Source organism: Chaetura pelagica, unplaced genomic scaffold (assembly GCF_000747805.2).
Source record: "Chaetura pelagica isolate M959 unplaced genomic scaffold, ChaPel_1.0 scaffold177, whole genome shotgun sequence".
In the NCBI taxonomy this organism is placed as follows: domain Eukaryota; kingdom Metazoa; phylum Chordata; class Aves; order Apodiformes; family Apodidae; genus Chaetura; species Chaetura pelagica.
In genome coordinates this window covers 180078-206950 of record NW_009953803.1, presented here as the reverse complement: position 1 = coordinate 206950, position 26873 = coordinate 180078, and the positions used below count along the sequence as shown (strand labels likewise).

At 44.9% G+C, this 26873-nt stretch overlaps 1 protein-coding gene across 2 annotated transcripts in view; it reads left to right on the top strand.

Annotated features, from left to right (window-relative positions):
• Window positions 1–24343, top strand: part of ACSL6 (acyl-CoA synthetase long-chain family member 6) — a 27202-nt gene extending 2859 nt beyond the window's left edge. The window contains exons 3-20 of one of the 2 annotated variants that reach the window (XM_010001212.1): window positions 542–606; window positions 990–1091; window positions 1236–1335; window positions 2266–2444; window positions 2969–3001; window positions 3867–3918; window positions 8346–8419; window positions 11517–11594; window positions 13860–13994; window positions 15105–15239; window positions 17255–17350; window positions 18033–18105; window positions 19236–19324; window positions 19903–20019; window positions 20269–20412; window positions 21262–21363; window positions 21996–22067; window positions 24203–24343. In XM_010001212.1, the coding sequence (XP_009999514.1) occupies window positions 542–606; window positions 990–1091; window positions 1236–1335; window positions 2266–2444; window positions 2969–3001; window positions 3867–3918; window positions 8346–8419; window positions 11517–11594; window positions 13860–13994; window positions 15105–15239; window positions 17255–17350; window positions 18033–18105; window positions 19236–19324; window positions 19903–20019; window positions 20269–20412; window positions 21262–21363; window positions 21996–22067; window positions 24203–24343 (1787 nt within the window). Of the gene's footprint in view, window positions 1–541; window positions 607–989; window positions 1092–1235; window positions 1336–2265; window positions 2445–2968; window positions 3002–3866; window positions 3919–8345; window positions 8420–11380; window positions 11459–11516; window positions 11595–13859; window positions 13995–15104; window positions 15240–17254; window positions 17351–18032; window positions 18106–19235; window positions 19325–19902; window positions 20020–20268; window positions 20413–21261; window positions 21364–21995; window positions 22068–24202 lie in introns of both variants that reach the window. The other variant, XM_010001213.1, reaches the window with a different exon arrangement.
• The last annotated feature ends 2530 nt before the right edge of the window (window positions 24344–26873 follow it).

Here is a 26873-nt window from a genome sequence, read left to right as displayed (position 1 = left end):
GAGCTCTGCCCCAGAGCCCACCCCCAGAACAAGAGATGTGCTTTTGGAGGGCTCTGCCCCACAGCGTGGCACTGGGCAGCACCTTGTCAGGGCCTGGCACAGGCTGCCCAGGGCAGTGGTGGAGTCACCATCCCTGGAGGGATTCAAAAGCTGTGTAGATGTGATGCTGAGGGACATGGTTTCTATGATAAATCACAGAGTGGTTGGGGTTGGAAAGGACCTGAAAAACTATCTAGAACCAACTCCCTGCCCTTGTCCCAAGCCCCTCCCCAGCTTTCCTGGAGCCCCTTCAGGCACTGGAAGCTGCTCTAAGGTCTCCCTGGAACCTTCTCTTCTCCAGGCTGAACACCCCAAGTCTCTCAGCCTGTCTTCACAGGAGATGTGCTCCAGGTACACTTTTCTGGTTCTGCTTAGTGGTGACCTTGACATTGCTGGGTGAACAGTTGAACTTGATGATCCTTAAGGTCTTTTTCAACTAATACAAATTTATGATTCCTGGCACTGCCCCCATAACTCCATTATCTCTGCTTGTGTCTTCCAGAAAATGGCCCATGCCTGGGGTTTAGGAAGCCCAAGCAGCCCTACCAGTGGCTGTCCTACAAGGAGGTGAGCTGGATGTGGTCCCCTGCAGAGTCCTGCCCAGCACAAGAAGGGGTTTCATTGGTAACATGCATGTGCTGGAGCAGAAGGCTCTTGGTTCACCACTTGGGCATGCCCTGGTGTTACAGAGGTGTGCTGGCTTTTGGGGACTAGCTCAGTGCCATCAGCCTGCTCTTGACAGTGGCACTGACATGCCCAAAGCCATGGGATGTTGCCAACAAGAGGTCACCTGCTGGTCAGCTACCAGTGACTTGTGATAATGTAAAAGCCTGGGCTTTCAGAGAGCAAATACAATCATGTGAAAGCCTCCCTGCATAAACTGTCTTCACCTACTTTGGTATTGCTTATATTCCTCTTCTGCATCTATTTTTTTCCTCTCCAAATTCCAGGTGGCTGAAAGAGCAGAAGCTCTGGGTTCAGGGCTGATTCAGCAGGGCTGCAAACCATCCACAAAGCAGTTCATTGGGGTCTTTGCTCAAAACCGGCCAGAGGTGAGATTTTAAATCCAACTTGATGCTCTGTTAATCATGTTCCTGATTTGTGAGCTTGCTGTGTCCTCCAAACTTGTTCTCAAGTGTGTTGAATTGGTTCCCACAACCCCTTTCTCACCTTTGTGCTTTGATGTCCTCCTGCAGTGGATAATTGCTGAGCTGGCTTGCTACACCTACTCCATGGTGGTGGTTCCCCTCTATGACACCTTAGGTCCTGGGGCCATTCGTTACATCGTTAACACAGGTAAAAACAAAATGGAAGTCATCTTCTCAGAAACCAGGTTTATTGCTCAGAGTAGTTAATTTTCCTTTGTTTTCCCAGAAGATGGGTGATTCTACTCCTTAAGTGTCTTGAAGCCACTGAGAGAGGTTTCTGGGGAGCAGTGTGTCCCCACGCTGGGTCAGGGCTGCCTCTGCTGCGGTTCCAATGTGTCTGGTTGTGCTGAGCTGTGGATGGGGCTGCTCTGGTTGCAGGGATTACTCCACTGCCATCCACTCCTCTGCCACTTCATTTTTTTACCTCCTTGAATTTTTTTAGCCCACGTGGTGAGCAATTTTAGTATTTTGAACAGAATCCCAAAATAACTGGAGATGTCAGATACAGCTTTGGCACCCATGGAGGTTGGCAGGGAATCGCTGGGGCTGGTCAGCCTGGAGAAGGGGAGGCTGAGGGGAGACTTCATTGCTCTCTACAATTATCTGAAAGGAGCTTGTGGTGAGGTGGGTGTTGGCCTCTTCTCCCTAGTGACCAGCAATACGACAAGAGGAAATGGGGTCAAGTTGCAGCAGGGGAGGTTCAGACTAGATATTAGGAAAAACTTCTTCACAGTGGTGAGGCCTTGGACCAGGCTGCCCAGGGAGGTGGTGGAGGCACCATCCCTGAAAGTGTTCAAAAAAGATGTAGACATGGTGCTTTGGGAGATGGTTTAGTGGTCTTGGGGATGTAGGGCTGATCTTGATGGTCTCGAAGGTCTTTTCCAACCTTGATGATTCTATGATTCTAATTTTTTAAGGGAAATGTAAGCCCTGTCCTAGGGTCTCTGATGTTAGCCTGAAGTGAGCAGCAGAGCTGACACCACACAAGCTGTGAGCCAGCAGCCAATCTTGCATTAAAAAAGCTACAGAAAAAAAAAAGGTTTACAGCAAGCAGCTCATTTGGCTGCTTTTCTTCCAGCTGACATTTCCACAGTCATTTGTGACAAACCTGAAAAAGCCAGAACGCTCCTTGACCACGTGGAGAGGAGAGAAACCCCTGGTCTGAGCTCCATCATCCTGATGGACCCCTTTGAGAAGGAGCTGACAGAGAGAGGGAAGCGCTGCGGGGTTCACATCCAGACCATGCAGGAGGTGGAGGTAACTTTGCTCTCCCTCTCTATTTATTACATTTTGTAGTCTTTGTATAAAAGGCAGTAAAATATAGAGGGACTTGTGAACTGTGTGGCCGGTGGAGTGTCTGGAGAACCCAAAAGAGCAGCTTGTGGCTGATGATGTTGATGCTCAGTTGCATCTTAGTGTTATTCTTGTTGATAGGAGACAACATTTCAAACCTTTCTGCTCAAAGAAGATACCAGCTGCTATTTAAGCCTGGGAAGTGGGTTGCTGTTTGAGACACTGTCCTCCTTCACATATGCCTACAGCCTCACACTTGTAGGAGACAGCCTGGATGCAGCTCAACCAATCCAAGCCCTGCTTGAAACCCTAGGGTGGCACTGCAGTTGATGCAAGAAACTTGGTGTAGAAAAGATGACCTAAGTGTTAGCCACAAATTCTTCTGCTCTAGCTCACGCTCTCCCTCAGGGGTTTGCAGCTGATTGTTAGCTAGTGGGTTATACCACAGGATTTGAAGTGGGAATCATTTTTTGTTCATTCTCTTTCAGGACTGCGGCCGTGAGAGTCGCCACGTGCCTGTGGTGAGTGCTGGGTTGGTGTTTTCCCCACCTTCTGTTGGTGTCGCTGAGGAGGGGGAAGGTCTGCGGGGGGCAGAAGCAGCCCATGGGTCTGGGGGCAGGGGAGGAGCCCAGGGACTCTCCATACCATCCACTGGAGATGTGCAGCACTTGCTTCATACCCTTCACCTGGGACACTTCACTGAGACAGTTGATCCTTGCTGAACATGTTAATAGAACAGTAATTAAGTGCTCTTAAGCTGCACTAATCCCACTGCCATAATCAGGTAGCACCAGGGGATGTGTTTGCACCCTTGGCTTCCTGGTGTGGATTCTGGAGCTCAGGAATGCTGCTTGGCAGTATTTCTCTGGGATATTTTTTTTGAAAAGTGTCTGGTTTTCACTGGCTGCTCATACCCATGCAAATACTTCAAAAGCAGCCTTTGATTTTCCAGCCACTGATTTATCCATTGGTGACCCAAAGTCATGCACACGTGCAGCAGTGCTGAGAATCCCAAGGTGCTGCTGAGCATGGGAGCAACTGGCAATCAGTAAATTGTGTGGAGTTTTCCCACACACCTACAGGTCTAGATGGTGTCTTTGAAAAGACAAACTGCAAGACACATTCCGCCAAAGCCTTCTTACACTGATGTGTGTCCTTAACAGAGCTGGAGCAAAAGGGAGGGACAGAGTCTCCCCCACCTGAAGCAGTCTGATGAACAGGTTTTTAGGAGGGTCTTTTCCATTTGCCAAGGGAAATGAAAGCTTTTTGTGGCAGAGATGAAATACAAATGGTTTGATCTTTAAGTCTGTGCAATGACAACAGTCTGTCATTGACCCTTCTGCATTTGATTGATGTGATTTTCTTATTCTCCTTGTGTATTTCTAGCCTCCTCGACCAGAAGACCTATCAATTGTCTGTTTTACTAGTGGCACTACAGGTAAAAAAAAAAAAAAGGCATTTTAATCTTGAAATGTTAGAATAGATTACAAAATTAACTATTAACAACACCTCAATACGTGTAAACATGTTATTATGCTGATAGAGCAATAACATTTCAATGCGTTTTTAATATATAATGATCTATGTGTACATATATTTCTGCAGCTTTGCAAATTTAAAAAAATAGTGTATTTATTCTTCATTTGAATTCCCTGACCTACACTTTGACAGCACAGTCAGATTTTGCAGTTGTCTGGAAATCTGCCCATGTTCTTGCTTCCCATTTTGCAGTCCTGAAGCACTTGATTGATGAGCACTTAACTTCTGCAGATTTGTTATTAAAAAAAAAAAAAAGGAATGCAGTTTTCCACCTTCTGTATCCCAAGCACACCCGTGTCCCCAGCCCCACTGTGTAGTGTCCCAGCTTGCTGAGTGTTGCCATCTCCTTGGTTTGGCCCTGGGGCAGATGTGCTGGGCTCAGGGACAAGCCTGGGCAGCCCACGCTGCTGGTATTCCCATCCCTTGGGAAACAGCTTTTATACTTACCTGCAGGGAAGGACCAGGCTTGAGGGACTGCTGGGCTGGCCCTTCTGTGGTCCCCCCTGCTCTCAGGATTGCCTAAGGCTTGGTCCTGCCCTAAGCACCCTCCATTTGGCCTCCACTGGTGAAGGGAGGCAGAAGATGACGGCGTGGGAAGGGAGCTGCAGGTGCTGCTCATCCTGCAGATCAGGCTGGGCAGGAGGGGACACCTTCATCTTCCACCTCCTGGAGAAGACTTGAGCTGCAGATCAGGTAGGTGGCTGCTTTACCCACTTCAAGTAAAAACTCAAAATGCACTACAAGGCTTTGGTTAAGTTACCTTCCTTCTGAGTTTTGAGAGTTCTGCCCTTCAGAGTGCCCAAGGCAAAGTGGGCGAGAGGAGCCCGTGGCTCTGCTCCAGCTCAGCAGAGGGAATTCCTGAAAGGAAAAGCTGGAGCCCAGTGCAGGGTATGGAGGTCACAGCCCTGTACACTGAGTGCTGGCTGGGCCAGTGCAGAGTGGCTGGGCACATGTGGGAACTGGAGGAAACCAGAGGAGCTGTGCCCACAGCCACGCTGGGACACACTTTGGTCGGGTGGATTTTAAAGGGAAGAGCAATTTTTAAATATTTTTTTTTTCAAGTCCCATTTTGGTTCATATTTTTATTTCTAAATAAGAAATTCTAAATAGAGAAGGGTGTTTTGATTTTCTTTTTTTTTTTTTTCCCCCCCCATGCAAATGCAATCATGAGCCAGTTTCTGACTTTGTGCTTTTCTTAGGAACATGCCTGAAGTTACAGAACTAGGCCAACCAGGGAGCTCATTTGCTTTCTCCCACCCAGACCCAAGGTTGCAAATTCTGCAAGTCAGTGCAAATCATCTGTGAACCAAACTCTGGCAGAGCAATGCTTTGTGAACCACCAGCCCATCCTCTGCTGCTGGAGGACTTTGCAATTCACCTTCTGGCTTTTCCAGGGGCTGCAGTAACACTCTGATCTGTTTTCTGGGTTGTGTTTTGATGTAAAAGGCCTGGGGTTTTTGTCTAGCCCATGTCAGGGTATTTGCAATCACCAGATTTAGAATGTTCTTCCAAGGGATACATTCACAAGAACTTTTTCAATTCTAAAGAGCTCTAAATATTTTTGTATGCTGTGAAACCAGTGGTTGCTCTGGGGCTTGTAACCTGGAAACTGTCGGATTGGAAACAATTTTAGCTGTTCAATAAAGAAACCCAGAAGCAGATTGTGACCTGTGCTTTTCTTTGATAGGATCCCATGTCCAAATGCCTCTTCTGGCTGAAGGGAGAGATGGAGGCTGCTGAGCTCAGATGACAAGACCAGCTTCGTGTTGTACCCAGGAATCATCAGCACTCATGAGAGGGCCAAAGGCACAGGGGTGTCCCCAAACCGTCAGCACGCAATCCCTCATCCTCCAGAGAAGAAAACTGTCATTTCCTCAAGGTTCCACCTCTAACCAGTTGGATAAAAATCATATCCCAGCAGTTTCTCACAGCCTGACAAAGCACATCCCTGACTGCAGAGGCTCTGGGGAGGGAAGTGCCTGCATCTCAAAATGCTGATGGGTCACACCACCGAGTTACTGTTGGAGCTGCTACTTGTAGGTCCCATTTAGTGACAAGGAAAATGCTCTTCTGTTGCTTCTGAGAAGTGTCAGAGCAGCTTGGCACCAAGATCAGGACAGACCACCATTCCCAGGCTGTTATCTAACCGGATCATCACCCACCTGTGTCCATACAGGACACTGGCACAGTGTGGATTTACAAGGAGATCCAACTTGGAGAGCAGTGGGACAGGTCTGGCATTGATTGAGTAAGAGGAAAAGCAGGATCTCTGCCAACCTTTTCCTCTCCAAGTGGTAATTCTGGGAAAGGGTCATAGCAAGGGGCACCTGTTCTGCTGGGCCAGCTCTTAAAACAGAAGAACTAGAGAAGGTCAAATTTTACAGGAATTCCCCAGCTCCGAAAGCTGGAGCTTCCACGTGGCAGCAATTTGTTCTGGATTTCTCCAGAGGAAGGTTATCCTGGCTCTAAAGCTGCTGCTCTGCCTTGGCACTATCACCACAACAGCCTGCCCAGGATGCTGGGGCAGGACCTGGGGGAAGGAGCAGGGTGATCATGCTGCTTCCAGGCATGTCCTGGTGGTTTGAGCAGAGGAATTTGCATCGCAGCCAGCGGTGGAGTAAGCGAGCCTGGGGTCTCAAAGCATCTGACAAATCAGCCAAAAGAAGTCTGAAGAGCTGTGTGAAGGAGCAGGAGCCAGATCTGCTGCTGGTATAGCCAGAGGATGCAGTTTTGTATTGTCAGACCAGCACTGAGCACATCCTCTCCACTGGTTTGTGACCTGCTGGCTGCAGAGGGACTTGTGCAAGAGCTGCAGAGGCTGAACACCTGCGTTTGGGTGGAGCAAAACAAAACAACATCAGAGGTTCCTGGGTCACTGGTGTGTTTTTACAACCAACATCAGTTCGTGGAGTTTTCTGGAGGTCTGGATCCACGAGTGCAGCCAGCTGTGAAAATAGGCATCTCAAAACAAAACCTGCCTGGCTGAGCTGGTGCCTGGCTGAGCTGGTGCCTGCCTGCAGGACATGCTGGGACAGGAGCAGTTGTGGTTGGCAAAGATGCCACCTCCAGCTTCACCTCTGAGCTTCAGACCAGGACCAAAACAGCCTCCTCTGCACTGAATTCACCCCCAGGTTTTTGGGATGGAATTATTCCAAGGTGCTTGGAACACCAAAAATGGATTTTCAGTAAAATACATGTCCTGCTTGGGTGCAATAAATGTGTGCAACAATCACTGCTGCTGTTTGAGCCTTCATTTCATTATTTGTGAGGCTGGGTAGAAGAGACATTGGTGAAGCTGGTATGGCACAGGGCTTGGCACCACGACTCCTGGAATGAAATTCTGGCTGCTTTATGATTTTGGGGAATCTATTACATCTGTTCTTAACTGGAACAGCATCACAAAGCTCCTGGGGACATCCCTGTGCCCACCGTGCCAAGGGCTGAGGGTAAAGCTCCTCCCATCTGATTCTGGGCAGTGTGGCAGGGGCTGTGCTGCAGTGGTGTGATCAAATTAAAACAATCTGCTTAAAAACAGGCTGGAGAGAGAGCCTGGCTCTGGGGAATCTTTATTTGAGCTGAGTGACACCTTGTTTTCAGAAATAGACCCCTGGAGGGTGATGAGAAGGGTTTGTGACAGGAGGACAGGCAGGGTCCTGCGTGGCAGGGTGCTGTGGGTGGGACTGGATTTTGGGATGGGACTAAACCCATTTTGGTGTATGAACACACACAACATCCAAAAATGATATGACAGTGTGAAGGGGGGTTCTCAGCTTGGAAAAGAGGGTGAATAACCAAATGCCGACAGCATGGAGCTGCCCATGGGTGGAGGCTGCCAGCGTAGTGCTTGGGGCTGGGTGACATGTTGAGGATCTGCCAGCTCCTTGTCCCTGTCCCCAGGGCACCTCTGCTCTGCTGCTGACAGTATTAATAACTTCCCTTAGTTGCAGTCTTATAAAATCTACTAGTAGCCTAATTTCTCCCATGTTGTACCTGTTCTCTGCATTGTTCATGTTACCCAGTGGCTCTGTCTCAGTGCTCTCACAAACTGCAGTTGGGCTATTTCTAGTGGAAACTCATTCAGTGTCTCCAGAAGAAACATTAATGTCATAGTGTGTTTGCAGTATCTTTTTACTGAATTTTGAGGATTTCAGTAAGTGTTTTTCATGCATTTCTGCACAGAAATGACTGCAAAGTTGATATAAGTTTTATAATTCTAAATGAGAAATGAGTATTTTAATCTCTTCTTGTTTACTTGTTTTCTTGTTTAAAGATTTTGGAAATCACCTACTAGCTCATCTTTTAAAATCCCTCTTTGTTTCCTTTCAGGAAACCCCAAAGGTGCTATGCTGACTCATGGGAACGTGGTTGCTGATTTTTCAGGCTTTTTGAAAGTGACAGAGGTGAATATTCTGATCTCCAAACTGTTGCAGAGCGTGTGGGTTAAGCTGTGTCCCTGCACGGGCTGGCAATGTGCTCCTGCAGACAAGAGGTGACATTTCTTTTACTCAGAGGGCCAAATCCTATGGAAATGGGAGCAAGCCTGGGCTTACAGCACTGGAGGGCATTCAATACCCTTTCCAGCACTGACTCCCTGGCTCTGTAGGGCACAAAGTGCTTCTGAGGAGCAATGTTGGCTCCTGTAAAACAATTAACTCCTTTCAAAGAATTAGGAGAGCTCTGTACAGTTGTAACTGATGCTTGAAAAAGACAACAGGGCCCACTTCTAGGGATGCCCACACAATGTCCTTAGGTCTTTGAAAGCTCTCTGCATATAAAGTCTCTGTATAGGAGAACATGTATGTTTTTACAGGAATGGTTAATTTTACTGATATTAAAGTAGACCTCTGTTTCTGTTATATGTATTTTTAAAAAGCCCAGCACTGGCCAGGTACCTGTATTGTGTTTTATGCAAGGTGTGAGCTTGTGTTTACAAACAATATAGGAAGCAGAATTGCTTTAGTGCTACATATTGAGGATTTTATACAGCTTGTACCTAATAAATAGAAATAATCTGGGCTTTGGGAGCAACCAGGCAGTTCTGTGAAGTAGTGATGTGCACATGGGATGCAAAAGTTGCTGCCTTATACCCCTGATGGTCTTACTGTTGGTGCTGAACACACTTGCAGTCTTGTTACCTGAATCCTTGGACTTTCTGAGATTTCCAGGGGGCTGTTGGTAAAGAAACTTGGCCAGGTGATGAGAGGAGTCCCTCAGACCTCACATGCTCCATCGTTGGCAGGGTTGTGGTTGCAGGGGTGTGCAGTGGGAGATGCCAGTGCAGTGGGAGATGCCAGTGCAGCAGGTCCCTGCAGCAGCCCTGGAGCTCTGCAGCAAGGAGCTTTTGCTGGGTTGGGGGCCAGTGAGATGCACCAAGGACAGCTGATGCACAGGGATGTCTGAGTTTCAAAGGGCAGGAATGTTTATTTTGGAAGAGACTTAATTTAGAGGCAACTGAAAGAACTTGGCATCTGCCAGGACTGGCCCACAGAAATAGATTTAGTATTTGCTGATGGCAGTGGGACCCTTAGGTTAATCTCAAAGGTATCAGATTGAGACCCAAGTCTTGTGTAAGTGGTTGTAAATTCCATAGCCTTGGTCACCAGAGTATTTCTGGAGAGCTTGTAAATGCCTGTAGCTGATCCATAGGACATGGGGAAGGTCTAACCACAATAACAAGTGAAGTGCAAAGTAATTGAAAATAGTGTCAGTGAATACAATAAAAACACCTACAGCTGAGAATTACTGTAGGTTTGCTGTTCACAAACTCTTGTGCCAGTTTGCTTAATTTGATGATCTTTATAAATGGAACTTTTTTTTAAGTGAACCTAGAGCTTTATTTAAGGTTGTTCTCAACTGCCAAGAAGCTGTTTTCATTTTTACTTTTAATGGGACACCTTTGCCAACTGAAACATCATTCAATGTCATTTTGGTTCGATTGAAAACCAAAGTATTTATTGTCTGGGCACTTAAAGCAGTGCAAACAAAAAGTAGCATGACTAGTGATGCTGATAATGTTACATTACTGTGCTTACAGAAAATTAAGCCAGTCTGAAATAATATATAAATAGCTCTGCAGGCCCTAATAGCTTAATTGAGACTGACACATAAAATAATATGAAACAGGATGCTGAACACACCCAACTGGTCCATCATGTTTGACTTCACTAGGTAAAGTCTGGGAGGGCAGACCCAAATCTGGCTTGGCCAGAGTTAACTCCAATAAAATATTCCCCAAGGAAGAAACTCCTGTGCCTCCATCCACTGCCATGTCCCAGGTCACAGGCTATCCATTCTGCCACAGCACTGGAGATGCAAAGTGGGTATGAACTGTTAATACTGTGAGCTAGTAGATTTTATACCCATTTTCCACTCCCCACTGCCCTTGGTGTAAGTTGTAATCAAGCTTTCCATTTTTCTAATCCTTAATATTGTGTCAAGCCTTACCCTTGGAAATGCAGGTAGAAAGAAAATGTTCCTTTTGGGGCATGGGTCAGGGAAGGTTCTTGGGGCCTTTGTTTATTGTAGCCTGCCAGACAGAATGAAAACCTTGGCAAACTGAAGACTTGGGTCACTTATTGCATAACTTGTTCAGCCTTCTTCTTCCCTGCTGCACCTCTCTTGGGGGCAGTGGTGATGCCCTTAAAATCACATTTTAATCACTTAAAATTATGAGAAACACTAACAGAAATAATTAATATTTGCAGCTGGGAAAAAAAAAATCATTAGTTTTTCCAGCATATTCTGATTCAAAATCAAGGAAGTTGAATTTCGAAGTTGAATTTCGAAGTTGAATTTCGAAGTTGAATTTCGAAGTTGAATTTCGAAGTTGAATTTCGAAGTTGAATTTCGAAGTTGAATTTCAAATTAAGTCTTTTCAACCTAAGGAAAAGACAAAATTCTATAACTTTCACTCTAGTAACACTGTGAGTCTCTGCTGGGCTCTGTGTAATGTGGAAAAACACTGCCTGCTGACTCCAGGAGGCTCCTGCAGGTCTGCACACAGCTGAGAGCAAACCCTGCTCTCAGCTCCTGATGGTAGAAAGATGTACAAGGAAAGCTGGGCTCTCTGTCAGGGTGAGCCTCCACCTGCAGCCTGGGCTGCCTGGCTGTGCCTCCAGCATGGAGAGCCCTCTCCATTGCCCTCTGTACATCTCCATCCTCTCTGCTCCTCCTGCTAACCCAGCTCCATCGACGCTGTGGCTCTAACGCTTCCCTCCGTACGCCGCTGCCCTTCTCTCTCAACAGCCTTTGCCCTGTTGCTCCTCTGGTGCCATATTTCTTTTTTTATTGTTTTATGACTTTCTTGTTGTCTTCCTGTCAGTGTTTCTTTCCTTTCTGTCTCCCATGCCCTTCACCTGCAGAAAGTGATCTTTCCGAGACAGGATGATGTGCTCATCTCCTTCCTGCCTCTGGCTCACATGTTTGAAAGAGTTATCCAGGTAAGAAACCTGCCTGAACTGACAAGGCCTCGTGGGGCTCCTTCTGTTTTTTTTCCAGAGTCAGTGGTCTCCTACTTGTGAGGATGTACACATTTCCTATTTGCCTTTAGCACACATGTTTGAGAGAATGGTACAGGTAAGGTCCTGGTGTCAGTGGAAATGACCTTTTTCCACAAAAACCAACCAAACAAACCATTATAAAAATATAAAATGAATAAAACACTAAATAACCAATGATACCTTGTAGCACTAAAAAAAGCTTGTACTCCAGAAGTGCCACATGCATCACACCAGGGCCTGGCCACCAGTCTCAGTGACATGGCCACAAGTCCAGAGCAATTCCAGGAGTTTCCCAAGCTCTCCAGCTCACACCAGTGGCTCCAAGATTGGAAAACAGCCCTTTGCTAGTTGAGCACAAACTGCCACCTGCATAATTTTGGGGGCAGCTTTCCAAAGCACTTAAGGATCAGGTATCACAGGAGGAAAAAGAATGTTGTTCCCTTTTCCACCTCAGCTCAAAATGCTTTTATCACATAAATAACCAGATCCACAAACCAAACTTGTGGACACTAGAAAAGAGGAAACTGGGGCAGGGTGTGACACGCAGGATCCTTCCAGCAGGGCAGCCTCGGTGGCATTAACTGGAAGCCAGAGTCCCCTGGGAATAAAGGCAAATGGAGGTGCTAAGTCCTGCCAGCAGAATTGACTTTTCCCAGCTCTTTTCTGAAAAGACAGGTGATCATTTGGGCTGCAGTCAGAGGAGCCCATCATCTCTGAGAAACTAAAAACTGTTCCAAGACGTGAAGGTTGGCTCTGGATTCAGTTGCAGCCCTGCACTTTCTCAGGGAGGACTGTTCTGGGCTGAAAACACTTTTTGAGTCAGACAAGAATCTGATTCAAAGCCTCCCACTTCTTAGTAAGATCTGTGCCAAGAATAATATCTTCTGCCCTGCTAAAAAACTTGCAAATTGGAAGTGAAAGTTCGTGAAAGATTTGGAGAATTCCAGCCCAGGCCATCTTCACTTATAAGTCTAATTTTAAAAGGCAAGCTGGGCAGTGTGCCACCACCATCCAGCCAAACTGCTTAGCCAGCAAGCAAGAATACAATTATTAAAAAGCCATCTGATGGAGGGGGGAAGGAATTAGAAACATTTGAAATAACCTGACTCCACAGGATGTTGCCATATTGAAAGGGGCAGCCCTCCAAAAGATGCTCAAGTTTATCCTCCCTGCTAAAAAAGCTCATTAATATGAAGATTTTTTTCAGAAGGGCTAAAAAGTAATTTCAAAAGCATTCTGAACAGCAAGCACTGTGCCAGCTTCCCTAGTTTTAGCTGACAGTATTAGTTCCTGGAACTTACAGTTAAAATGAAGCAGATACATCCTGCAAAGCAAAACATTTCTAGTTATTTATAATTCCCAAATTTTCTAGCAGTTTTTTCTAATTACCAGTGAGCATGCTGATTATATACATATATAGAGAGAGATATATATATATGCACGTTTTCTTTTTTTAAATGCTCCTGCAGTGTGAAGCCCAGATTTGGCAGCAGGATGTTTGTTAAACCCACATCACATATAAAATTCCTGTGGTTTCAGTTGATGGAGACAGTCTCCAGGGAGATGACAGAGCAGAGCAGATTTTTCAGGGTAACACAAAAAGACTCCGGTGTCTTTGAAGGAATTTCCAGTCCACCCCACCCTGTGGGGTACTGACCACCAGAGCTGCCCTCAGCTGGCTCATGGCAGGCAGCCTGCCCTGCCTGATCCCACACACCCAGTGCTATTCCCACCAGAATCAAGTGGTCTCTTTGCTTTCCAAGTACAAAACTTCCGGATCTATATTTTCCAGACAAGTAAAGCACCTTTTATGAAGTGGGCTTCTATTTCTGGGATACAGGATCAGGCACTGAATTGCTAACCTAGTCTGTATTGTATTTAAACAAAACTAAAGCATTAACATCTAAAAATCAGCTGCTGCTTAGTATGTTTTACACTGTTTCTTAATATGCATTTCTGTATTGACAGTAGGTACTTGTGCTGCTATGGTAGGTCTGGGCTTCAGAGGAGAAGTCCAGATCCAGAATCTGACCATAACTTGGACTTCTCCATCCCTGTATGCAGGGGATGAAGGGAAATCCCTTCTAAAAGCTTTGATTCCTTATTCTTCCAGAAACAGTGGCAAATTGGGTGGATGCTGAATTGCCCAGAAAACTGAGAAGTGCCCAGAACTATCCATATATTTCTATCCAGTGCAAAACCTGCACCTATTTCCAAAGCTCCGTTTTTTGCCTTACTGAGAGTAGAATTTCAGGAAAGGCACTTCTGCACCTGGGAGGGCTGCTCCGCTGTGGGAGTTCAAAGCAAAGAGGTTCCATGTGCTCCTTTTTGTTCCCCTCAGTCTGTTGTGTATTGCCACGGGGGGCGAGTCGGGTTCTTCCAAGGAGACATCCGGCTGCTGTCCGATGACATGAAGGCCTTGCGTCCCACCATCTTCCCCGTCGTGCCGCGGCTGCTCAACAGGATGTATGACAAGGTGAGTTTAATTCCGTTCTTTTGCTAATAATGAAGTTTCTCTACTCTTAGTGCTTACTGGAAAGAATCCTCTTCGTCACAGGGGCCTTCTGAGCAGGTTGAACTATTTCTGCAGACACGTTCTGACCCTGTGTACCTGATCCAGCTGCTCTGAGCTGTGTCTTGTGTGTTAGGTTGGTTTACACAGACTGCAGACGTGGCTGTTGGATGTTAACATGATATCCCTCTGTGTTAGCCTCCTCCCCTGCTCTCACTGATGTTATCAGAGACATTTCCAAAAGCAAAGGACATTTTAATCACAGAAACACCAGTCAAACCTGAATGCACTAGGACATTTTTTGTGCCCTTCAATCAGTTTAGGAACTTGGATGGCTCTTTCTGGTGACAATGACAGCTGAAAATCAGGAACTGCAACAGACTATGAGGATTTAGGCAGTGCAAATGTGGGGCTGGCTTCATGATCTAGAAATCTTTGGAACTAAGATATAGTCTTGAGAGGTATTTAAGACAGATGTGTCTGGTCATCATGTTAAATCTGTTTGACCAGCTGGAAATATGTATCCCTCAGACGACTTATCCTCTGAAGATGATCTTAAGCACAAGCTACTGATTTAATTTTTCCCTAAGGTCAGGACTGTTGGATCAAGGGTTCTGGTGTCTCATTAGAGGGTTGGGCACTGGGGGTTGCATGGTGGTGTCTGATGAAGCTTGGGCAAACACAGGCCCCATCACCTCATCAGCCAGCACTGACACCTGGCCTAGTATTTAGGTTGCTCGTTCCTAGTTGCTCAGATTCATGACTCCACTGAACTCCATTGCAGGAATCATACAGAAACAGCAGTCATGCAAAGCTAGTCAAAGCTTCCATCATCATGGATGGAAACTTTTTCCCCTCCCACCCACAAAGGAATAGCATGAACAGGAGCAAATGCAGTGAAACAAACCACTCCCTTATTTTTAATCCACTCCCATAGCTCTAGTGTGGACCCACTGAACTGCCGTGCTGGTGTGGCTGTGCCCTGCCTGGCAGGGGCAGACCTGTGTCCCTGGGATGGTAAGAGCTGCTGCCCATGTTTTCTCCCCCTGGGGTCCCCCCTTGTGTCTCCCACAGATCTTCAGCCAGGCAGACACGGCGCTCAAGCGCTGGGTTCTGGAATTCGCGGCCAGGCGGAAGAAGGCGGAAGTTCGGAACGGGATCATCAGAAACGACAGCTTGTGGGACAAGCTCTTCTTTAATAAAATACAGGTAAGGAATTGAACAAGCGAGTCCGAAGCCAAGGAACTGCCCATTCTTCTAGCAGTGGCTGGTTTCCTTCACGTCACTGCAGTTCCCTCACCTGATGCTGAGCTGAGGGACAGACCGAGCAAGGGAATAGGAAATGCAGCACAGTTTGTTACTCCACTAACTTGCATTAAATTGTGCCACATTTAATTTAATTTATGTATTTATCTTTAAATACCATGCATAAGATGACAAAATTTCAGTTGTGCTAGGGATAGTTTTCTAAAGGGGAAGGGGGAAACTCAAGGCAGCTTTTGCCACATCCCTCCAGCAACACCAAGAAATCACCTTTTGCAGAATCCTGCCTGTTTTTCAGGGCTCTTGGGTGCAAACTGTGCCCTTGCACAGGCACCAAGGAGGGATGTGGTGCAGAGGCACTTGTACTCTGCCAGGTCAGGTTGCCCAGAAACCAGATTGTGGCCTCCAACACCAGGGCTGCTGTCACCTCTTTGGTGTTGGGGTGCTCTGCCTTGCAGGGACCTGCCATGGGCTCTGCCTGTGCCCCATGGGGAAGGGCAGGGGAGGGGACTGCATCTAACCCACTCCTGTCCCCTCCCAGTGGGGAGGAAAGTCAGGAAGGTGGTCAGGAAAAGAGCAGTATGATCAAAGAGACCTTGCTCCAAAGTTCTCTGCAAATTCTCTATAGATATGATGGGATTTAGGGTTTGGTTTCCATGGGGTGTATTTAAAACTGGAGTTTTATTAAGAAAAGAAGAATAAATCTGGAGTGGAAAAAGTGCACAAATAAATCACAATTTAACCACAGGGGAAAGAAATCAGACTGCCCTGCTGTGTGCCACACATCTCCCCAGTAAAAAAAAAAAAGGAAAGAAAGAAATATTAAATGGGTTTTAAACTAGGTTTTCCAGGCTCTGTTCTGCTCCAGGAGGCTCTGATTACTTTGTTTTATTTATTTTTTTAATTGGATAACTTACCTGGAGACATGCCACTTTATTTTTAACTAAAGAAACTGACTGTACTCTTGGTGTGTGGATTAGTTGTCCTCAGTGTGCAAAGAGAGCAGAGTTCAGAGGGAGCTGCTGGGAGCCCAGACAGGAGGCAGCCAGGCTGCATATTGATTCTGGAGCTGGCAAGACTGGCAGACTAAATCAGGAGTTGTTTTCCTTTGTGCTGGGCTTTCTTTCTACTTTTAGAATAAGAAAAAGGAAATGAAGTAGGGGGGGATGGGTGGGGAAAGAAGTAGGAAAAAAAGAAGGCGACAGAGGAATTGATGTAATACCCTCCACAAATATTTGAGGGCATCTGCCTTGAAAAAGGGACAGCATTATTCTAGATGGGAAATCCATTAACAACTATGAGGTGCAAATAAGCAAAGGAAGCTGGAGGAAGAGAAGAGTCTGGTTTTTACCCTCCAGTTCCCAGAGCCAGATGTGCTTCTGCAGGAGTCAAGACAAGCTCCTCCTGCCAGGGATGTGGGACTCTCACCCCTGTACCTGGAATGGTTTTTAATTTGGGCACTATTCCTACCTGTGATGGGGACAATTGCTGCTTTGTAAGATTTACCTGCCCTTTTATCACTAAGGAAAGATTCAGGGCCAGTTCAGATTTCCATAGCAAGGCTGCATCTATTCTAGAGGGACCATTTTATAAAGCTACTGAGCTGATACTTTCATGGCACTGTATATAACATGTATATGTACATTTAGGTTGGACATTAGGAAGAAATTGTTCCCTTTGAGGGTAGTGAGACCCTGGCCCAGGCTGCCCAGGAAGCTGTGGCTGCCCCATCCCTGGCAGTGTTGAAGGGCAGGTTGGATGGGGCTTGGAGCAGCCTGGGCTGCTGGGACACCTGGGAACTGTCCCTGCCCATGCAGGGGAGTTGGAACTGGATGGTGCCTTCCAACTCGAACCAGTCTGTGATTCTCTGCACATACAATCAGCAACACCCACAGACACTGCTGGTTTTGCCATCATCACTAATGTGTGCTGCTTCCTTTGGTTCCTCACGTGTCCAACAGGCAAGTCTCGGCGGGTGCGTTCGCATGATAGGGACAGGGGCTGCCCCCGCCTCTCCCACCGTGCTGGGCTTCCTCCGAGCTGCCCTCGGGTGCCAGGTGGGTTCCTCTGGCTCTTTGGACATGTTCCTTTACTGTCAGCTTGAATATGTGCTGTAGTTTAGAAAGGAGATGGGCTGGGACCTCAGCACTGCATTCCCCACAGCTCCACCAGCATTTGTGGGCAAGAGCTGCTTCACTGGGGCAGCTGCCAAAATAAAAAGCACAAACTCATCCCACCCGACTCTCAGCACTTAACTGAGTATGTGCAATTAAATGTGCTTGTGCGTGGGGTAGGAACTTCATTAAATGAGGTTTATTCTATGTAGAATTGGAGAGAGATAATCTACAGATGGCAATTTAACCTACCTAAGATACCCACTGTGCTGTTCTCTTTGACAAGGAAGCCCAGGGCAACTCAAGTCCTGATTCAAGAGCCTAAAGTTAGGTGGGGAAAAAAATTAAAAGGTGTGTTTTTTAAATGTCCCCCAAAACTACCTTTCTTCCCCACTAATAAATTCCTCTCGTAGAGTAACATATTTGTTGACTCAAAAGCCAAGTGCTGAGCTTGTCTTCTCACTGTACAGCTGAAGCTCTTCAGAGAAGTGGTCATTAACAGGAATGCAAATGAAATGTTGTGTAGAGGCAGAGGCAGGGAAAGGGTCCCCATGCAATCCTTGCATTTTATTCTGTAACAATGAAATGACAGATACTGCTTTAAATGTACCTGTTTCTTTGTCAGGTTTATGAAGGTTATGGACAAACAGAGTGCACAGCTGGATGCACCTTTACTACCCCAGGGGACTGGACATCAGGTAACAATTTTCTTCCACCATTTCCAGAAAGAATTTCTTTAGAAAATTCTGGACTGGAAGATCACAGGGTGCTGGGCAACATTCACCACCAAGTGAATGTTCTCAGAAGTATCCCTAGTCTAGAAGAAATACACATGTTGGGCACATTTGCCTGGGGAGATCAGGAATTGTCCCTTTACCATACTCTCATCTCTGCACTCCTGGCCCTGTGAGTCCTGAGAGGCTGGAGCTGAGTATTAAAGAATGTTTGTTAGAACAAAATGCTGGAACAAAGAAAAGATTAATACATTAATGTATTTTGTAAGCAAACCCAGGCTTTGGATAGGGATCCACCACTATGCAATGCTTCGTATATTTCTAATACTTAAGATATATTTTATATATTGCACTAAGCAAGATTCAGATAATACATGCAAGTACTTTGCCTTAATTTCTTGTCAATATAATAATATTTATAACAATGTCTTGAAATGGGCATCACACTGATAAAAATTAATACTAGTAGGAAACCTGAACATTGGATGGATATTAGTGGATTTTGTTAGATCAGTGTTTCCTTCTTTCTAACCCAGATTTCTGGGGCTGGAGAACAGCAGATATTTTCTTCTCCCAGCACAAGTGTTTGGTTTTCTTCAGACCAAATCCAGCCCCTTGCAGATACTGGTTAGTCCTGGGGCTCACTGGCCCCTGGTCAGCATTGGGCAGATTATAATGAATTCAGTTTAAAAAAGGGTTTAGTCTCTTGCAGGTGAGGGAGCCATGGTCTGGGTTTCAACATGTTATTTAGATATAGTGCTTAGCAACATGATTTAAGCACTGAATGGGTAAATTAGGTTATGGTAGGGGAATTTAGGTTATGGTTGGACTTGGAGATCTTCAAGGTCTCTTCCAACCAGGAAGATTCTATGATTATATGTTTGAAAACAGGGTTTTTATAAATCCAAAGAGGGGGTTTGGGGATTTACCCTTAATAGTGCAAAACCTTAAATGAGGAAATTATTTCTGCACACAGACACAGCCTCTACAAGAACATCCAGCGTATCTACAACTATGTGAGCATCTAAAAATAAAATGCTAATTATTCCTTATAGAATAGAGATGACAAGTGACTTGATAACTTTGATTTCCAGGTCATGTAGGAGCCCCTTTGCCCTGTAACTTAATCAGATTGAAGGATGTGGAAGAGCTGAATTATTTTGCTGCCAAAGGAGAAGGAGAGGTAGCAAATCACATTTTTATATCAAATTCTCACTAGTTAACACTGTATTAAGTAGTTATGTAGTTACAGAAGCATTTTAGCTTTGTAAGGTGCATGGTTGCAGATGATGGTGTTACATACTACAATCAGAAAAGGAAAATGTCAGTTCAGCAATAGAGCAGCAAAGCATTAACTACAAAGGGGCTGTGGCAGTTCTTCCAGCCAATGCCATGCCTGATTACTTTAACAGCTAAGGCTGAATTAATTAGTTCAGCTAAGAAAAGCTGAATTGCTGTGATTTCTACGTTGCTGTTATTTCTATTTGCGCATACATTAAAATTATTGAAAGAACATTGTTATTTTTAACTGCAAGCTGAATCCAAACCAACTTCAGGCAAATCAGTTTTGCATTCCCTACTTCATGCTTCCATTAGTTTGAAAAAATTCCATAGGTAATTTTATTGCACCCTATATTTTTGTTTCATGGAACACTGTCATTAAGTCACCCTTTAAAATATTTCCGTTGTAGTGAATCACACTCGTTAGGATTTACAGCAGAATGATAAAATAATTTATCAGGAACTCTGACTGTTTTGCAGATATGTGTGAAAGGACCAAATGTCTTCCAAGGTTATCTGAAAGATGAAGAGAAGACAACTGAAGCTCTGGATCCAGAGGGCTGGCTCCACACCGGAGACATCGGGAGGTGGTTACCTGTGCGTACTGAGCAGGGGCTTAGTTCCCATGTCAGGTGTATTACCCGTGTGCATTTGCAAGTACTGAACTAAAAATTTCCAAGCAGATCTACCTTTACAAAGGATTAACTTTATATTTTGCTGAATAAGCTTGATAGCTCAGTGAAGCATTTTCTGGCAACCTAAAGAGCTCTGTTAAAAGCAGAGTGCTTACTGAGTCTCTATGGTTAAATAACTTCTCTGGGAACTCTCCTTTCTTTTTCCTAACAGAACGGGACTCTTAAAATTATTGATCGGAAAAAGCATATATTTAAACTTGCTCAGGGAGAATATATTGCACCAGAGAAGATAGAGAATATCTACATCCGCAGTGACCCTGTTGCCCAGATCTACGTCCATGGAGACAGCCTGCAGGTAAAAACTCAGTTTTTCAGAAAATACTGCTTTATTCTTTGTGAACAGAAGGCAGAGGGTTGGGCTGAGGGGAAAGCGTGACAGGATCACGCCACGTTAGTGCCCTGACGTGTCCCTGCTGTCCCAGAGCTGGCTGCCAGCCACGCCGGAGCTGAGCTGCTGGGGTGACCTTAAGCAGCTTGGAGGATGTTGTGGCCAAAGATTAAGCCTTTAAATTTGTTTCAGTGTCACCCTCTGGTTCCCTGCAGCTCTCCCTTGACACACTGCCTGCCGCAAGCTCAGTGGAGGCAGCACCACCACTGCAGCCCACCCGTTTTGACCCATCTTGGGTTTTTGCCTTGCCCCCCTCCCCACATCACAGCCCTGTTCCCAGTTTGCAGTTGTGCACGCAGTGAAGAGGGTTCATTTGCAGCTTTATACAAAGATGTGCAGCTTCTGAAGGCATTGCAGCTCATCCCTCTGCACTGACTGCCCACAAACCCGGGCTCCCCGTGGTGTTGGGGGCTGCCTGGGACTCACAGCCCCTGAGCTGCAGGTGTGTACACAATACAGGCTGTGCCGGGCTCTGACTCAGGCAAAACACGAGTATCATTGAATGAATGACCAAGCCAAACACAAACACATCTGAAGGCATCATTGGCAAATCCAGGAACAGTCAAAGAGAACCATTTAATCTGAGGAAAAGGCACAGACATCAAAATATACTTCACTATGGCATGGTAGCAAATTGCTGAGGTAATGAAGCAAGAAACAATAAACACACACTGAATTGAACTGGTTTAGGATTCACTTCAGTGTCAGGTCTTTAATCAGCTCTTGCCTGCATCTCTCCATCTCCTTCACCTACAGGCCTTTCTGGTGGGAATTGTGGTGCCTGATTCCGAAGTTATGCCGGGCTGGGCAAAGAAAAGAGGGTTTGATGGAACATATGCAGAACTCTGCAAAAATAAGGTTTGTGTTTCTAACTACCTGCAGCACAGACATCTTTGCACTCCAGCCTGACCTAGTTAGAGCAGAGGCCATGAATAATGATCTCAGTGGCAAGAATTATTTCCTCACTGAGAATTAAGCAGGGCTGACCTGGATACTGTGCTGACTGATGGTACAGACCTCTGGGGGAAACAAGGGTCTGGCTTGCAGAAAACAACAGGAGAGGTTGGTTATGTTTAGATGTCTTAAATGAGGATTCCAGCACTATCTGCACATGCTCTCTAATACTGGGGAACTGAGTTGCATCCCATCAATGAACCCTGATGCCACTGAATCACCCCACTGGTGTCTGTAGGAAATAAGTCTGGTAAATGGCTGCAGGATTGCAAACTTCAGCATCTATGTCATATACATATATATATACATACATATATGTCATATATGTTTGGAAAGATAAGCTTAGTTCTCCTATTTGGTAAAGAGTTAACATCCCCACACATGAGTTTAATATTTGTACATTTCTTTAATAGAATATTTGCTACTTATGTATTAACTATCAATAAGGCACTTGAATTTTACTCAGAAACGTGTTTTATTGATGAACAATGACATAAGGCCAACCTCTGAAATGAGAAATTTCTGTTTTAACCCAGGAACTGCAGCAAGCAATAATGGAAGACATGGTACGGTTGGGGAAGGAGAGTGGACTTCATTCCTTTGAGCAGGTGAAATGAAACAACACCTTATTCAGTGTGGTCAGACAGGCAATTTGTCCACAGGTGTTGAATGGGGATTTGTCAGCATTTGTGCTGCTGTGACATATCCTTGTTGCAGCTGCACACTGTGTTTTCTGAGAGCTTTATTGCTTCCAACTTTGTTCCATTGAAAAAGACGCAGCTGTGATTCTGCCTTCCACTCCTGCTTGAAATTTGAATTCAATGTAGTGAAAGTTTTGGGTGCAGAGATAAAAATCTAATCCAGGGACACAAATAATCTCCAGTCTGACAACCAGGGGTCAAGATTAGTATCTGTAGGGCTCTGACGCTTCTGCCACTGAAAGCACTGGCAAGAAACTAGGTCACTAATTACCATTCTTATAACTGACCTAGGAAATGTTGCTGGTTTATTTATTTTCAGCCTGGGCACTAATTCTTTTCTGGTGCTTGTGTAAATATTTCTGCAACAGAGCTACAAACACTTCACAAGGAGAGAAGTGAAATCAACCATTAATGAGATAGCATTAAAAACACAGTAAAAAAAAATCCACCACATTTTAAAATAACAAATGTTTATTTGTGTTAAAATAATGAAAATCATATTCATTACGTGTAATTAGCAAGGGCCTTTTTGCTTTTGTTTAGACTGTTTCTGAGTGGTAATTCTAATGAGTAATTCACCATATCTAAGTGCAGCAGAAGCACCATTAAACATAATCTTGCTATTCTTAATCCCTTAGTTACATGCAAATCAAATAATAGTAAAAAGAAATTAATTTTAAAAAATGAAATTCAGTATAATGTGCAGCTTGAAATGGACATAACTGTCTGTGATAATAAGTCTGGCTTGCTCCTGCCATAATCTTCAGTATGTGAAATATCCTCAAGTAATCAATTCTACCAGCAATTTGCAATTGAGAAACTGGAAGGCAGTGAAGGAAGCCCTACCATCTTTCTAAAAACTGAGAATAAATGTTTCACATTTCAGGAATAAAGGGCTTCAAAATTCTATTTCTGTAGCAACATACAATCTTAAAACCAAACTTTGAGCCAGATATCACAGCTAATGCTCTGGTGGGATCCCCTGTGTGTGGAGGAGCCCCTCTGTATCATCTCTGTCCTTGTCCACAGCCTGAGCTGGGATCTCTGGCATGGAAGTGACAACTCTGGCTCCATCACCAACAGCTTCCAGGGCACAGGCTCTGAAAGCCAGGGCAGCAAGCAGGGGAGCATTCATGAGTAATAGGGACACTGATTTTGTGAAGGACGACACTGGGGGAGGAACTGTACCACCTTGTTTACTGGGGAAAATTGAACCACATATCTAAAGGGAATTTAAAAATTGAGTCTCAGTCTATATTCCTGCAACTCTTAGTCTAACATAGTGCAAACTGGTCTGGTTTGGGGTAGCAGCAGATGGCTGGGGAATTTTGTCTTATATCAGCAGACCACGACCAGTCACGCAGCAGTGTTCTGCTTTCTCCCACACCAGCACTCCCAGAGCTGCACTGGAAGGAAACGCTCCCATCTGTGCTGCCAGGCTTCCTGCTGTGCTCAGGCTGTGCAGCTAACAAGGGCAGCCTTGGAAAATCCTGTTTGCCTAGGATGAATTATTTTATATCATTTTAATTAGCTAGTAACACAGCATCAATTCATCCTTAATGATGATCATCATGTACACTTTGTGCCCACAAAGCTTCGTGATGATTTTGCAAGACTGAATTAATGCTGTGTACTTTCTCTTGCAGTTTGATTAAGATTATGTTTCTTAGAGTGACTCCCTGCCCTCCTTCCCTTCTCCTGCCTTCCACAGTCTTTCCAACTGTGTGGAACTCCACAGCTACAATATCACATATGGTGCCACTGTCCCTTGTGCTCAGCCTCTCTGTGTTGCGGCTTCATATAGAAAAGAGGTTCTTGTGCTCATCCTCTTGGAGAGCTCCCAGCTGGCAGGGAGCAGGGAAGGTTGAGGGGTGGTGGAGGGATTTAGTGTCACCTTGGAAAACTTGGGAAGGTGAGGTAAATCTGGGGGATCCAGCAAAAGGGTCCCCTGGGTTCCAGGCGCAGCCACCAGCAAGGCTGGCATGAGAAGTCAGTGTGATGCCTGCAATTTTTGCTATAAATATTTCACTTTTTCATTTTAGGTCAAGGCCATTTACATTCACTCTGATATGTTCTCGGTACAAAATGGTTTGTTGACGCCAACGTTAAAGGCTAAAAGACCTGAACTCAGAGATTACTTCAAAAAACAAATAGAAGAGCTATATTCAAGCATCTCCATCTGAAACCACAGGAAGAATGTCTGGAATGATGGACTTCGTAGCAATATTAGAATAACACTCAAAAAGTGCAGAGCCAGAATGACACAGCTGAAATGGATAAACATCTGAGTCTTACATTTGAGCCTTGCATTGTTCTAGGATTTCACCACTAACCATAATTCTCCTTTTTCCCATCAGGTGTGATACAGTTTATTTTTCACTCTATGTACACCATAGGGTACCACTAAGGACTGTGCTAAATGGCCACAATATATACAGAAATGTCAATCTGCGACCAAGTAAATGATGGAAACTTACCTTGCTAATAACTACAAACATTTCTAATTAAAATAGGGAAAATTTCAGGTATGCCTGCTCATATTGGATTGTATATAACCTAATGCATTAGAAACTAAAGTTGTTGATCATTCAATAATGTGGTCTACCTCAAACAATCAGTGACTGATGGTGAAATTGATGATGATCTGTTTTCCCTGATCTGACACTTCAAGCTGGATATTGGTTTATATATTAAGTGATAGGGTTTTTTTTTTTATTTTCCAAGACATAAACACATTGATTTAATTGCTAATGACCTAACTAACAACCAGAATAGGAACAGGAATGAATCTTCTGCTATTTGTACCTAGTAGGCCTATTATTATATTACTTCTAAGGGATTAATATTACCTTGAAATTACCAGAACAGGTTAGGAAGCGATAGGATAGGATTCCTTCTACTTTTCATCCCAACTTGGTTTATACATGGCATGCTGGTTTTACATTAGGGCCTCCTTCAGCCCAGTGCACTCATTGATATCTGAACTGCTCAAAATGGGAAGGCTGGGAAGGAATCACTGGCTCTCTGGGAGTTCCTGTTAACCCATAACGCTCCCAGTCCCTAATTTATTACTTTACATGCTGCTAATACCACATGGTCCAGCTGGACTAACTCCCTTTCAGAAACAGCACTGAAGAAATGGAGCACAAGGTCTAAGCTGTGATTCTGAAGGAAGGGGGCTTAGCAAAGCCACCAGGTTTGGGAGAAGGGCCGGCCTGGGACGTGGCAGTGGAGGGAGGGCATCCCTCGGCTGGCTGCTGGAGAGGAAGAGACGCTGCTGCAAGAGGCCTGTGGAGATGGGCAAAAGGCTGTGTTACCAGTGCTGCTGTGAGGTGTCACTGGACGTGGTTGCAGAGAAGCCTGTTGAGAAAACACCTCTCCGTTCAGATGTCTGGAAGCCTCAGTTCCCACTGTCATTGCTTCCAGGGGCCTCTCAGGAATAAAGAGCACGTGGTCTGGACAAAACCTTAAGAGTTCACAACCATCTGCAGCCACCGGAAAGGGGACACGTCCCATGTGGAACATGAACAGACTCTGGGGCTCTCTCCTGATACCAAGCACGGTACAAAACAATGAGAAAACTGTAAAGTCAAGTCGCTTGAATACTTGGACTGTGGGCGGCTTCCTTCTGCTAAACAGGGTCTTCTGTGTGTGTGTTTTAATAGCTGCTGTTTGTTGCACCAGTGCATACTTGCATGGAGCTGTGCCTGCTGGATCTTTGCTAGGACAGTGAAAGCACACTCATTTTCTCTCTTAAACTGGAATCTACTGTAGACTTTTGAAGGTAAATTTCAAATTTGCAATCTGAATCATCTCTTATTTTCCCTCAGATATTCCATTGCATGCTTCAACATGAAACCAATTGAATTAATGAGTGAGCATTACATGAAGACTGATTTATTGCAGTAATTTGACAACACAATGATGCAAAGGAAACAATATCAGCTAACATAATCACTCAGATAAAGAATTTGATTCCTCAGATGTGGAAGGATTTGGCTGAATCCCTTTTTGTGCCTGATTCCTCATTTGATTCCAGTGCAATGAGTCATATCAGTCCAAAGCAAGTCAGAGATATCACTGCTGTCAGCCCAGACTACGGCACATTCATTTTTCACCAACATACGCAGCAACAGCACCCCTGGGGAGGCTGCATCTGCCACATGGAGGGGTCACAGGAATGACTGGATCAAATCTGGCTCTTTGGGTCAAGTCACAAGGATTTTTGTCTCTCTGGTGTCTAGTTCACCTCCTTTCTGTATCAGCCAAGACAGGCATTACACACGCACGCTTCAGAGCAATGCAGAATCACATTCAGTACCATTTCCTGCCTGCTTCAATGCAACGAACTTTTAAAGTACATTGAAAAATAACTACTCATCTAAATAAGTACAGAAATGCTATTTTCCACTGATCTCTTTCTACCACATGAATTTAATTTTTTTCTCCTGAAATTATTTCAGTTTACCAAATTTTTAGACAACTACACTCTTCCACTGATCTCTTTCTACCACATGAATTTAACTTAAGTTTTCTCCTGAAGTTATTTCAGTTTACCAAATTTGTAGACAACTACACTCGGTATGAGGCACAGAAGATCCCAAGATGAGTTTATTTATGGCTTAGATGGCTGTTATTTTTACCTACCTAATGCTAAATAATGTATCTGTGTTCTTCTTTTGGCATTTGATGCACAATGTCAGATGCACTAGA